Raw genomic sequence first — 13,429 nt, forward strand, 5'->3', positions numbered from 1 at the left:
AGAAGAGGCTTATGCAGAGGTTCAGAGCCCCTGGGCTGGGAGCTGGAGGAGAGTGCACTCACTGCTCCTGGCAGATGCTGTGGCCTCTCCTCAGGTTAGGGAAAGGCGAGTGAGTAAGCTTGGGGAATGCTGTGTGCACGGGGAGTGAGGGTGTGGGAGGCAGAAGGGGTCTGAAGAAGAAAATCCCCGTGCTTTGTCGTTCAACGCGGCCCCTCCAGCTCTGATCGAACCAAAGGGAAACTGGGGTGAAGAGCCAGGCCACTGAACCCAGGCATCCTGCATGGTTGGCTGCAGATAACTTGCAGCACCTGGGAGGGAGATTGTTCTTCCTAGCTGCTGGAGGGGCTGGGCTTGGGCTGAGTGATTACCCCTGGATAATAGCAGCCTTGTGCAGCACCGAGAGCCCCTCTGCTCCCGCCTGTGCCGCCCAGGCTACTGGCACCAACAGCTTTGCTCCAACCGCCCTGCACAACAGCTGCATGGAGCTCAGGCCACGGCTCAGCTCGCTGGGCACCGTGGAGGGGGCTGTGCCCTGGGGCCCAACCACGGGGACCGGGACGGGATCTGCAAAGTGTGCCCACGGAAAAAGGCTGCACACAGGAGCCTGGGGCACAAACACCGCACACCTGCCTGAGATGGTATCTCTGCTGTCCTTGCTGCTCTCTGTCCCCACTGTCCCCGAGCGCCTCCCGGTCCCCAGGCAACGATGAAGAGGGTATTTTTGAGTCTGCCCGTGTGGGTTCAAAAGTAGCCCAGAAACTGCGGCTGCTCGTCGAGGCAGTGCGGGGCCCAGGTCAATTTCACCTCGGAGCGCTGCCGGCCGGGTCGGGGTCTGCTCCCCTCTCCCGCATCCTCCACGGCAGCCGCCCGCACACCTGCGGCCCTTGGCTGGCCCCTGATTCCCACCCCCAGCGCCCGGCTGTCTGCTGCGCCCAGCCCGTGCAGGCCCGCGCAGGCAGGACCCGGCAGAGCCGGAACGCGCCCCCGGGGCAGAGCCGGGAACGCCCGAACCGGCCGTGGCGAGGGGACATCTCCTCGGGGCTCAGCGCCGGGGGGGCCGGGGGCCGGCCAAGTCCCCGCTCCCGCCCGAGGGCCGCGCGCCCCGCGGCCGCTGGGGGGTGTGCGGGGCCGCGGGCGGGGGGCGGGCACGGCGCCTTCCTCCCACTCCCCCTCCTTCGCCGCCTGACGTCAGCCCGCGGCCCCGTTCAGTCGCGGGCGGGCATGGCTGGGGGGCGGCGGGCGGCGGCGCTCGCCCTGCGCTGGGGCTGCTGCGTCCTGCTCTGCTGCGGTGAGTGGCGGCGGCCCGCGCCGGTCGGGGCCGGCCGGAGCCGGGAGCGGGCGGGTGCACCTGCGGGCTGCGGGGTGGCGCGGGCGGGCGCGGGGTGCAGCGGCACCGCCGCTCTGCCGCTGGGCTCTGCCGGACCCCGGGCTGCGCGCTGCGGGGCGGCGAGAGGCGGCGGCCGCCGGGGTCTTCTCCCCGCAGAGCAGCCGCCTCGGCAGCCAGGAGAGCTGACGCCCTTGGGACGCTGCCTGGCTCGGGGCCAGGAATGCTAAAACTGTGGTGCCGGAGGAGCCGAGGTGGGAGCAGTCCCCTCGGGCGTTGTGTTCTCGCCGGCACGTCCTGGGGCTCGGCGCCGGGGTGGGTCTGGGCGTGGGGGGAGCCGGGAGCGCCCCGTTGCATCCTTAGGACGCCTTTGCGGTCCTTACGAGGCGAGGCAGGGTGAAGGTGGCCCCGGGGACGGTGGCCTGCCCGGCCGAGGAGGGTGGCCGGCGCAAGGCAAGCTCCTGGAGCCGTGCAGGTGGGGCAGGGGCGCGGGCTGGGGGCCACAGGGGCCGGAGTCACCCGACGTGCGCTCGGTCTGCAGCAGGGTGAATTGGTCGCGGTGTTAGGAAGCATCCACCACTTTCCTTCTAAGGAGTTTTTCCCTGAGCGCTGTGTTTCTCTTGGCTTTTTTTCTTTTACACTTTCTTTTTTTATCCTTTTTCCAGTCCATTTTCACCCTCGGGGGGATGCTGCCTTTCTTACCCTGCCCTGCTCCCCGCAGTATGCCCTCCCCTCACCAGGGGCCAGGGAGCCGTCCCCGCCGCCTTCTTGCCTTGTCCCTGCCCAGCCAGGCTGTGGAGGTGGCCCCAGGTGCTGGGGAAGCTGCTCTGGCCAAGCCGTTGGTGTGGAAGGGAAGCTGGACGCCAAGCCAAAGGCAGGCTGCTTCCACCCCCGGCCCGTGCTGGGATCCCCTTCCCCACAGCACGTGTGCCGAGCGAGGCGGTTGTTGGTTGGCAGCATTGTTGTGTTTGCAAGCCCAGCCACGGCGAAAAGCTTTATGCTTCCCAGAAGCATGAGGGGCTCTTCTCAGGTGGCCTGGGGGACTTACTGTGCAGCCAGAGTCGGGGGGGTTGGGTTTGACAGCTGAGGCTGCCTGTGCCACCCAGACCCCTTCTGCCCTCCTGTCCCAGGCTGATAGGTCTGTGTGGGTGTTGTCACCTGGCTTCAGGGCTGGAGTTGTGAGCTTTTCCTCTCCAGATGCATGTGGCTGGGTACTGATGGGTGTTGGGGTTGGTTTAGGGGTGCAAGGTGCCCATCCCTGCTGCGTCACAGCCCTGGCTCCCTCCCATGCCCAGCACAGCGAGGGCTGCACCGGGGCGGAGGCTGTGGGGCAGTGACAGTGGTGCTGCTTGCTGCAGAGCCAGGGCTCTGCACTCTTTCCTCGCTTCTATGAGGAAGAAGGGATGCAAGTGATCCCTCTTCGTGGGAGCCGGGGCAGCCTGGTTTGGGGACCTGCCCGAGGAAGGGCAGGCTTGCTGGCATGGAGCAGGGCAGTGTGTCTGCTGGCACTGGGAGCAGGCAGGATCTGTCTGCAGCTGGTTCCTGAGAGGGGAACAGAAACCCTGGGCAACTTCAGGCATCCCAGGTGTACCCAGACTCCCACGTTGCCCCTCTTGCCCTGTGCTGGGGCTGTGTGTTGCCAGCACGGCCACGCTCTTCGCCACTCCCCACACACCTCGGCTCCACAGGAGACTGGCGGAGGGGCCGTGCTGCTCCCCACCCCCTTCCCCGGCTCTCAAAGCAAATCTTTGTTCTTGTGGAGCTCTGGCTGCCGGCCGGCTGTCCGCCAGCCAGATGGAAAGGCACGGGGGCTCTCCTCCCTTCCCTGCCTGCTTGCTGCAGACGGCCTTTCCAGATCTCTAGATCTCCCGCTGGAGCCGTGCCAGGCGCTTGGGGTGCACAGCGAAGGCTGCAGCTGGGCACCTCCACGCCTCGCTGGCGGGTCTCCAGCCCTGCCCAGGTTCTCTCACCCAACTGGGCTGCAGCCGTGCTGCGTGCAAGGGAGAATTGCTGTGTCCCAGAGCCTGCAATGGCAGGGTCTAATGCCCAGTGCCTCTGTCTTGCTCACACACCTGGCAGGCTGTGGGGTCTTGGAGCTGCAGGAGAAAGCCTTCATCCCCAGCATGGTAGGCGTGTTGTGTCCCAGCTGTCTGCGCTTGCAGTGTCACCTGGTGCTCTGTCTAGCTCAGAGGAGGGCTGCTATCCCTCCTGGCCAGGAGGAGGTAGGAGCATTAGCCCTCCTTCCAGGCAGGCTGAGGGCTGCAGTGTCTGTGTCCACCTCTCCAAAGGCAGCAAATGGGTGGGAGGGGTGTGCCTCATACCAGCTCCAGATGCCAGCCATTCTCCAGTTCTGAGCTCATGTTTTCGACTGCTTCACTGCCTGCACAAGGGTTCTCATGCTGAGCAGGTCAGCAGGGGGGGGGCAGCAGCTCTCCCCCTCCCAGGGGCTGCCTCTGCCTGGTGCCCAGAGGTGTGAAAACGATGGGGGCCAAAGCCTGACTGAGCTGACTGCAGTCCAGAAGTACCGGGGCAGGGAGGCATCTGGGGTGCACCCCAGCCCCAGGCTTGCCCAAGTCTTTGGGTTCCTGGCTGTATGAGGCAGCCAAGTTGTGGCCATGCAGGTGGGCAGCTGCCTTCAGTGCAAAGTTATCTTTTCCAGTCCAGTTTCAGTCTAGTTTCCTGATCTCAGCACATGCTTATCTCTGGGACTTTCACCTGTTTTTTTAGCATCTCTTTTCCTGTGCAGTGCTTTGCTCATCCCTCTTTGTGTAGTGCCAACTGTGCTGTGCTAATTGGATATGTGAGGGCCAAGAGCTGGCTGTTGGGGTGTCCTGAGGCAGCTAGTCCTGCAAACCATGGCCTTTGCTGTGGCAGGAGGGCTTCTGGCTGCATTTTGGGGCTCTGCCACCACATACTCACTCTAGACAAAGAGCATTTTGTGGGCATGTTGTTGCCCTTTGAAGTTGCCTCGCTTGTGAGGCTCAGCGGCTGTTACTGCACGGCGCTATCAAGGGAGCTGTTGACACAGCTGGCTTCCTCCAGCCTCTCGTCCCCAGCTCCCATACCTGGACTGGGCCCTGGGTGCCAGCGGGTTGGCTCTGTTGCTGGGGGACAGACAGGGCCCTGTGCCCTCTGGTATGAGGCTGCTGTGCCAGCCCAGGGTCACTTTGGCACCCATGGGGCCGGTGTCAATGGCACTCCCAGCCTGACCGTGACACAGCCCTTGTCTCTGCCGTGCCTGGCTGGCACTACTCTGTCCTGGCCCCTCGGGAAGCTGCTCCTTTCCCTGTCCTGGATCGATAGCCATTACCTTCCTCTGCCACTCTGGACTGTGGCCAGGAGCTCCATTACTGCTGTGGGCAAGTGGGCAGCAGGGCTGGGAGGGAAGATGGGTGCCAGGGTAGGCAGGCTTCGCTCGCCAGGGTGGGCAGCGCTGGATTTGTGCTCTGGGAAAGGAGTGGGGGAGTGGAGAGGAGCTTGCCAGTGGATCTCTGCTTGCTGGATTATCAGTTCCTGACCCAGGAGCAGTGAGGAGCTTGGGGAGAGCCCGGGAGCCCTGGCTGCACCGTGGCCGTGGTGGTTGGGGCTGTGACTGTCCCAGATGCCTTAGCAAGAGGGAAAGAAAGGGAGCAGTGGGCAGCTGCAGCTGGCTGGGACACGCCTCCTGAGCTGCTGCCCTGGGTGCCCCGTCCCACTGGGGAGGAACACAGCCCTGCATTCATGCCCCAGCTCCCGAGGCCACTGTGGGGGCTGCGCAGGCTGACGTCAAGGCTCTGGTCCCAGGCTGTGGGAAGGTACAGCCTTGGTGCTGCCAGCTTCAGTCTCCAGCACCCAGCCCCTTCCCTGGCCTGCCAGCCTCCTGACGCCTCCTCGCCTGGCCCTTGGGGCCACTAAGGCATGTAGGGTGCTGGTCTGGGGTGCTGGCTTGGTCTGGTGGGTAGGTGCATGCTTGGGGAGGTGAGGAGGGGTCAGCGCTGCCCCAGGCTTGGCTCAAGGCAGCTGGCAGGGTGATGTGCTCGCTGTGGGCTGTGGAAGCAGGACTGTGCTGCTGGCTGGCATTCCTACTACGCTGGGACACGCTGCCTGGGGGATGCTGGCACAGGACGCAGCTCTGCCTCTTGCCCTTTGGGTAAGGAGATGGGGACAGGCTCAGCTCCACACTGGCTTGGACAGAGAGCTTCCCTGTGCTTCCAACACTGATGGCCTGTCCCCTGCAGCCGCAGCCAGCAAGCTGGAGGTGTCCATGCCAGCTGTGGTCGAGGTGGAAGCTGGAGGCGTGGCCAGGATCGAGTGCAACTTTTACATCCCTGGAAATGGTTCCTACACCTACATCGACTGGTTCTACGTGAGTGCTGGCCTGTGGGAGCAGCAGTGGGCGGTGGGCTGAGGTGGCAGCTATCCTGGGGCTTTCTCCTGGACTCCCTGTCAGCCCAGCCATGGCCTCTCACCTTGCAGCTCGACCGCAACAACCGGGTGAGGCTGTGCCACATCACGGGCAACGAGATCCTTGATGTGAACGCAGACTACAAGGGCCGTCTGTCGCTGGGCGAGGACAAGGCCCTCTCCATCAGCAAGGTGACAGTGCAGGATGCCAGGACCTTCGTGTGCCAGGTTGGGGTGGGGAGCCAGGATGTGGCCGAGAACCGCACTGATCTCCGCGTCTACAGTGAGTGATGGGACAAGAGGGCAGCGCGGCCTCGTGTCTGCTCTGCGGGGCACGTAGGGGATCCTGGCTCATCCATACATGTGGGATGGCTTCTCTTTTCCAGAGATCCCCGAGACTCCTGAGATCCTGGCGTACTCAGGAGGCATCTCTGTGCAGAGCAGTGAGATCCCAGAGGTGAGGAGAGACCCCCCCGGGGAGGGGGAGGCTCCCAGCCCTGCCAAGCTCCCCTCTCCCCACGGGGACATCTCTGTGCTCAAGGCTCTCTCTGGTGCTGCAGATTGCCCGGTGTGTGAGCAGGAACAGCTTCCCACCCCCCAGCATCACATGGCACAAGAATGAGGAGCAGCTGCAGCCAGATGAGAAGAGTGAGTTGGATGGGGATGGGGAACCCTCTCCTGTTTGGGAGAGGACCTGGGGTGCCCGTGCTAGCCAAGGGGATTGCCAGCTTGTGGCCAGCCAAAGGAGGTCTGTGTTCCCAAGGGAGCCCTCCTGTCTCCCACGGGCTGGGAACAGCATCTGTGTCCCCTGTAGCGGTGAAGGTCTTGGCCACAGTGACCCGTGAATCGAGCGGACTCTACACGGTGAGCAGCACCCTCTTTGCCCACGTCGCCCGCGAGGACGCCAACTCCCTGTACCACTGCACCGTGCACCACTGGGTGCGGGGGCAGAGGCGCTCCGTGGACTCACAGCGAGTCAACGTCACCGTCTTCTGTGAGTCGGGGTTTGGGCCCTGCAGCAGCCCTGCACCCCTGGCCCTGCCCTGCACTCACCCTCCACTCCCTGCCCCCAGACCCCATGCAGCACGTCAGGCTCTGGGTCATGCCATCCTCAGCACTGGTGAAGGAAGGGGATGACGTGAAGCTGGTCTGCGAGGCCGACGGGAACCCACCCCCTGTCTTCAGCTTCTATAAGAGAGAGGTGAGGCCGGAGGGGACCTGAGCACTCCCTTGGCACACATCTCCTGTCCTGGTTACTCCTCATCCCCTTCCTAGAGGGCCCTGGGGAGTGGGGTGCAGCGGCTGGAATGGAGGATCCCTGTGTGGGGTAAGGACTCTGCTTTTCCCCCGCTGCCTGCAGCTGGAGGACAACTGGCAGGACCTGTCATCACTGGTGGATTCCAACAGTGGGGTGCTGAACTTGCCCAATGTGAATAAGAACAGCAGCGGCCTATACAGATGCCAGACTCTGGATTTGGATGATATGACACAGATGGAGAAGGATGTGGAGCTTGTTGTGAACTGTAAGACAGGGGATGGGACCCTGTGGACCTCGTGGTGGGTGCCTCTTCCCTCCTACTCATCCTGCCCTTATCTCCGTCCCTCTCCTAGACATTGAAGGGGTCCGTGTGAAGATGGAGCCATCCTCACGCCTTCAGGAAGGGGATAGTGTGAGACTGAGCTGTGATGCCCACAGCCCCGTGGACCTGGACTACCAGTGGAGGGATCAGAAGGTGAGCAGGCATTTGGGTACTGTTGCACTCAGGCTCAGTGAGCCTGGGCTTTGCAGCAAACTGAGCAGAGCCAGTAGCTTGCTCCATATCTCTTGAGAGAGGCCCCCTCCCGTGGACCCCCCACGCTTGCCGGCTCCTCGCTGTGTGTAGGAGGGAGGGCTGAGCCACTCAGGACAGCCACAGAGCCTGGGCAGCTGGGCACAGAAAAGCCCAGTGCCCCGGGCTCACTGTCAAGGGCCACTCCTTCCCAACAGGGCAGGAAGGTGGCAGAAGGGAAGCAGCTCTTCCTGAGCAACCTCACCTTCGAAACCTCCAGCAACTTCAGCTGCAAAGTGATGGCCCCAAGCGTGCCAGGGCTGGAGCAGAGCAAACAAGTGGCCGTGGCCGTTGAGGGTAAGAACCGGCACACGTGTAGGCATGCTGCCCATCCTGCCCAGCTTTGGCTCTGCTCTTCCCCAGAGCCAGGGGTGCTTGATGCCGTCTCCTCACAGGGAAGCCACGGATCGTGGCCATCAGCTCCCCGCTGTACGTGCGGCAGGATGAGGTGGTGAACCTGACCTGCAAGGCCATTGCTTTCCCCAGGCCCTCCGTCCACTGGAACATCAATGGGACGGTGAGAGCTGGGGAGGGTGCTGTGTCCAGGCTGTGGCCTCTCACAGGGGCTGTGGACACCGAATCCTTCTCTGCCTCCCTCCTTGCAGGCTCATGAGTATGTTGAAAATCAGCACATTGCCAGCAACCTGACAGTGCGTGTGAGCCACGACCTGCTGCGGGCAGGAGCCATGTGCCGGGTCTCCAACGCGCTGGGTGTCAGCGAGAAGCACATCCAGCTGCTGGGTGAGTCTCGGCCACTCTCCTCTGGCCCAGGGAGCCAGAGGAGCATTAGTCTCCTTCGTGCAGGCGTCGTGGGTGCCGTGCTGCTGTGGTGCGGCTCAGCTCTGTCTCTTTCCCTCCCTTCCTGCACTACCAGTGGAATCCATCAGAAAAGGTCAGTGTCTGCACCACACGGGGTGCATGTGTCCGTCAGCCCAGGCTCTGGCCCCAGCATGGCACCGCCAGGCCACGCTCACCTCTGGCCTGGGCAGAGAGCCTTGGCTGCTGGCTCTTGGCTGCCTCCCTCTCTCCCTGCCAAGCTGAAAGGGGAAAGAAGACTCTATCTCCACCTGCTTCTGTAGCGGTGTGGGAGCTGCCTGCTTGCCCTCAGCAGTGAGGCCATCAAGTGCAGGCTTCCTGTAGCCCAGGGCTGCTGGGTGAGGAAGCAAATGGATGGTCTGATGTGCTGCAGGAAGCCCTGTAAGCCATTCTCCTATGGCATGCAGGGGCATGGCAGCCAGGAGCAGAATGCAAAGTCAATGCCAGTTGTGCTGGCATCTGCATCCTGCAGGGAGCAGCAGAAGCACCGGGGACTGGATCTCTCACTAAGCCCTTTCTTTGCCCCCAAGGGAGTGCAAGTGATGAACAAGCCGGAGGGCGTCAGGGTGGGACAGGCATTAAGTTCTTCCTTCTCTCCTCTCGTATTTAGATCAAAAGACACCCGAGAGCAAAGGGGTGATCATTGTGGCCATCATCGTCTGCATCCTCGTGGTGGCAGTGCTGGGCTCTGTCATCTACTTCCTACACAAGAAAGGCAAGATCCCCTGTGGCCGTGCCGGGAAACAGGACATGTAAGCACCGCCAGGTTGTCCTCAGGCCACAGCTGCTTGCCATCACTCATGCTTCCCATCTCATTGCGCCAGCCAGCCCTCCCTCCATGGCGCGGCCTCGGGGCACTGCTCGGGGTCTCGGCAGCACTTCCCTGCTTCCCACGGCCTGGGGTCCGCACCGTTCTCCCTGCCCAGGCAGGCTGGCGGGGAGGAGGACAGCAGAGTGGTAGAGCAGCCAAGGGACCCTCCCCAGGGAGGGGCTGGGCAGCCCAAAGCTTTCTGTGATCACCTTCTCCCTGTTCCCCCCTTGGCCACCCCTCCACCCCTGACCTTCCTCTGCCCCTGGCCCAGAGCATCTCCTGAGATGGAGCCCCAGGGCTTGGCCTTGCTCAACCAGCCACATGACATGTCTCAAAATTGTCACCTCCCTCCCCTAGCACAAAGCCAGAGGCACGTAAAGACAAGATTGTAGTTGAAGTTAAGTCAGATAAACTTTCCGAAGAGGCGGGGCTCCTGCAGGGCGCCAACGGCGAGAAGAGACCTGCCGCTGACCAGGTAGGACAGAGCGTTGGGGCACTGCCCTTCCTCAGGGCCAGGGCTGTTCCCAGGGCTGGGAGCAGAGGTGAGGAGTATACGGGGATGCATTGAGGTAATGCTTTTCTCCTCTCTGCCAGCTCTTCTCCCAGCACTTCCCACCCTGCATGGGCCTCCATCATCCATCATCAGCGCTCAACAGGGGCTGTGGGAGGGGAGGGGAGGTGGCAGATCGCTCCAAGGGTGTAGGAGCAGCCCTCCTCTGCACACATGCAGCTCTGCTCCGTGCTGGCCCCTGGTGCCTTCTGGGAGCACACTGCCCACTGCTTGGCACTGCCTCCTCCTGTGCTCCCTGGAGCCAGGCTTTCTGGGAGAAGGAACTGCATAAATGTTTCTGGCCAGGAGACAGAGCAGAGGCTGGGCTCTGCTTTGGCATCTCTGAGCCAGAGCTGTCAGTCTCCTGGGTCTCATACTCGCCTCCCATTTGGGCTCGAGAGCTACTGGGAGCGCAAGCAACTATTGCCAGGATCGATACCAGCCCATCACTGAGCTAAAGCAGGGCCTGCCATGACTGCATGTCCTACTGAGCCATGGGGCACGGCACCTGAGCCCACAGTGGGTTCATTTGCCTTAGGCCAACAGAGAAACCTACCCAGGTCCTGCTACTTGCCAGCTCATGCTCACTGCCCCTTGCCCTGGGGCTGGTGCTGGCCACCATGAGGCTGGTGGCCCTTGCCCATGACATTGCTGTCAGTCACACAGGCAGCTGCAGCAGAGGAACTGGTTTTGTGTTCACCCCTAACTGCAGTGATGTTTTTTCCCTCCCCCTCTCTTTCTGTTTTGTCGGGATGAAGAGCGAGAAATACATCGATCTGAGAAACTAGAGAAGGAATCCTACTAAGTGCTTTCTTCCTTCAAACCTTTCCTGCTCTTGGATTGCCTTATCCCACCCCTGCTCCAGCACACGGGGAGCACGGCCAGAGAAGATCCCTGCGCCGCGGTGCTGAGCCCCAGTGCACGGGGGACACTCCCTGCCTCACCCGTCCGTTACCTCAGCCGTGGCCTTGCAGGTTGTCAGCTTAGCAGCACCAAAGCTGCCCTTGCTTACTACTACAGAGAAGCCAACAGCAATATTAGAAAGAAATATCCCATTAAGCTACCTGGTGGAAGGATTTGAGGCACTTTCAGGAAATGTGGCCTGTACATTTGTGGGAAGGTTTTGATGTGTTTTGCTCCCCAAAAGCTGGTGACATTTTAGTTTTATTTTTGGGATGCCCCAGGCACCTTAGGTGTAGCAATGTGCAGGTTAGATAAGCAAAAAATGGAGGTGGTATGTTAGAGCAGCCTTTGCTAGCTGCTGTGGGTGGGGGTGGGGGGTTAGGGCTTTGCTTTTCCTTTGAACTGTTCTTGTCTGGGTGGTTCAGTGTCCTGGCAGTGTGTGTCCTCCCTGGCTGGGAGCTCCACAGTGGGGGTCCTGGAGGCAAGGACCTGGCATAGCAAGGACTGGGGTGGGCACATGCCAGACCAAGGGCTCATGTTCTCTGTTCTGTAGCATAGCCTTGCTGCCATGGGGGAGGGATTCCCTCTCTCCACTCCCCAGGGGACTGGACTGCTTGTAGGGATCTGCACAGCTGCTGGGAACAGAGGGTCCCAGAGATACCTCCCCTCCAAATTTAAAACTATTAATTAGATCAGGGCCAGTCAGTGATGTCTCAGGGTTGGAGTTTTTTCTTGTGCTGAACAATTACCACCCCCAGGTAAAACTGGTTTATTTCTGTGCTTCAATGGCACCGCTGGCCCCACAGCCAGGCTGGTGCTGCAGCAGCTGAATGGTGGAGAGGGGAGACGGGCAAGTGGCCCATCCCAGCCCTCCGCCTGCAGACGTGGCTCATGTGCCTCCCTCCTCCTAGAGATCAGCCTCCTGTATCCCCTCCTGAGTCTCATTCACCTCAGTGCTGGGCTGTCCCCAGCCTTCACCAGGGGCTGAGGCCACCACGGCATGACAGGAGAGGTGTCCCCTTGCACCCCCAGCATCTTCTGCAGTGCCCTGGCCAGCGGTGAGCTGTACTCGTGAGCTACACATGGTGTCGAAGCAAAGGCTTTGGTTTATATATATTTTTGTTGGATTGTGTGTATATTTCCAGAAGTTTTGTCTGATACTTGCGAGTTTGGGGTTTTTTTTTTATATATATATGTGAAAATAAAGTACCAGTTGAAAGCCAAGTGCTGAATTTGTTCATGTTTCTATCCCCTGGAGCTGGTAATAGTTAATTCTATAGGTTCTGATAGGCACTTGCATTAAGAGCCAATACAGACACTGTTAACTACCCATACTGATGTGTTCTGGTAGGTGACTGTGGTATTATATTGTACTACATATTACTAGTGAGGGTAGAGCCTGAAGAATTCTGTCAATAGAATAGATCCCAACAGTAGAATTTGTTAAATAGTAATAAAATAATATGATATTAATTGTTAGGTGTTAGATATGGAATTAATAGCTAATGTCAATACTAATAACTCTTCATGGATCTATGGCTGGATTCTAACAGATCACAAGACATGATAGTGTCTATAGCAGCTATCAATAACTACTAGGAGAGATTCCCAGATTTTCCCCTTAAAGAGCTCCCATAGATTTGATAACTTACATACCAGCTACTCCTGTTCCTAACAGAGATTTCTTAGACTGAAATATTAAGTATAGTATATTAGTATCTGTTGAGATATCACATATATGTATGTATGTATGGAATATATAGATAGATGTATTCTAACACATTTTAATTGGCAATGTATTAATAGCCACTAATAGCAAATAAGTGCATCTATAGTTAAATGTATGAGATGCTAGCAGTAATGGGCTATACTAGATGCAGGCAACAATCCTAACACAGAGAGGAAGAGATAAATTTGCTACAAGATTGTCATAGATTGAGAAAATCATGCAGTTAGCTGCTAACTACACTGATAAGAAACACCATGAATGAGTCCTCGTGATTCTAATAGATGATTGCATTAGTAACTACGAGTGATAATTCTATAAGTAGAGACTCTACTGGACTATTGTATTCCTCGGTAGATACTAGTAACCACTTAATATTGTGAAATTTAATATTAATTAGTAATATTATGAGCATTATAACAAACATGGTGTAATATTAATACTACAATAATGTTAGTAACTAATACTTTTAGATGCTGGTGGATGATAGAAGCTCTTGCAGAGACTGAGAAATGTACAAATCTACAGCTCCGTTCCGATAAGTTCTGACGGACAATTGTTACTTGCAGATCACAGAATGATACAATCGTGTGTGTGTGTAGCTTGCCTTTGCCAGTTTTAAGCCTTGCACTGCTTTATGCTTTCCACTGTCTCCATGTGACTCCTAACACACCGTCCTCACCCTGTGCAGCACCTGAGGGACCGCAAACAGAAGTGGCGACAGGACAGTATGGCTACTGTCTCTCAACCGTAACCTCGCCAGTTGCGAGGGGGGCAACCGCTCTGGCAACCGACGCCGCTGCCCTGCAACTGGCCCCGCAACTGCCCCCGCTGCCCTGCAACTGCCTCCGCTGCCCCGCAACCGGCCCCGCAACTGCCCCCGCTGCTCCGCAACTGCCCCCGCTGCCCCGCAACCGCCCCTGCTGCCCCGCAACCGCCCCCGCTGCCCCGCAACCGCCCCTGCTGCCCCGCAACTGCCCCCGCTGCCCCGCAACCGCCCCTGCTGCCCCGCAACCGGCCCCGCAACTGCCCCCGCTGCTCCGCAACCGGCCCCGCAACCGGCCCCGCGGCTGAGCGCGGTGGCGCC

General features: G+C 59.5%; 1 protein-coding gene across 2 annotated transcripts; it reads left to right on the forward strand.

Moving 5' to 3' along the window:
* The first annotated feature begins 1,178 nt into the window (after positions 1-1,178).
* Positions 1,179-11,840, forward strand: MCAM (melanoma cell adhesion molecule). 2 transcript variants are annotated; one of them, XM_062014030.1, is made up of 15 exons: positions 1,179-1,288; positions 5,542-5,669; positions 5,780-5,990; positions 6,094-6,164; positions 6,268-6,355; positions 6,522-6,701; positions 6,781-6,908; positions 7,068-7,230; positions 7,319-7,440; positions 7,695-7,833; positions 7,932-8,053; positions 8,142-8,277; positions 8,963-9,104; positions 9,521-9,638; positions 10,472-11,840. In XM_062014030.1, the coding sequence occupies exons 1-15, from the start codon at positions 1,222-1,224 to the stop codon at positions 10,499-10,501; spliced, it is 1,845 nt and encodes a 614-aa protein (XP_061870014.1). In that variant the 5' UTR covers positions 1,179-1,221; the 3' UTR covers positions 10,502-11,840. The 2 variants fall into 2 exon arrangements, with proteins under 2 accessions (XP_061870014.1, XP_061870015.1); XM_062014031.1 differs by lacking the exon at positions 9,521-9,638.
* Positions 11,841-13,429: the final 1,589 nt, after the last annotated feature.

Source organism: Colius striatus, chromosome 23 (assembly GCF_028858725.1).
Source record: "Colius striatus isolate bColStr4 chromosome 23, bColStr4.1.hap1, whole genome shotgun sequence".
NCBI lineage: Eukaryota > Metazoa > Chordata > Aves > Coliiformes > Coliidae > Colius > Colius striatus.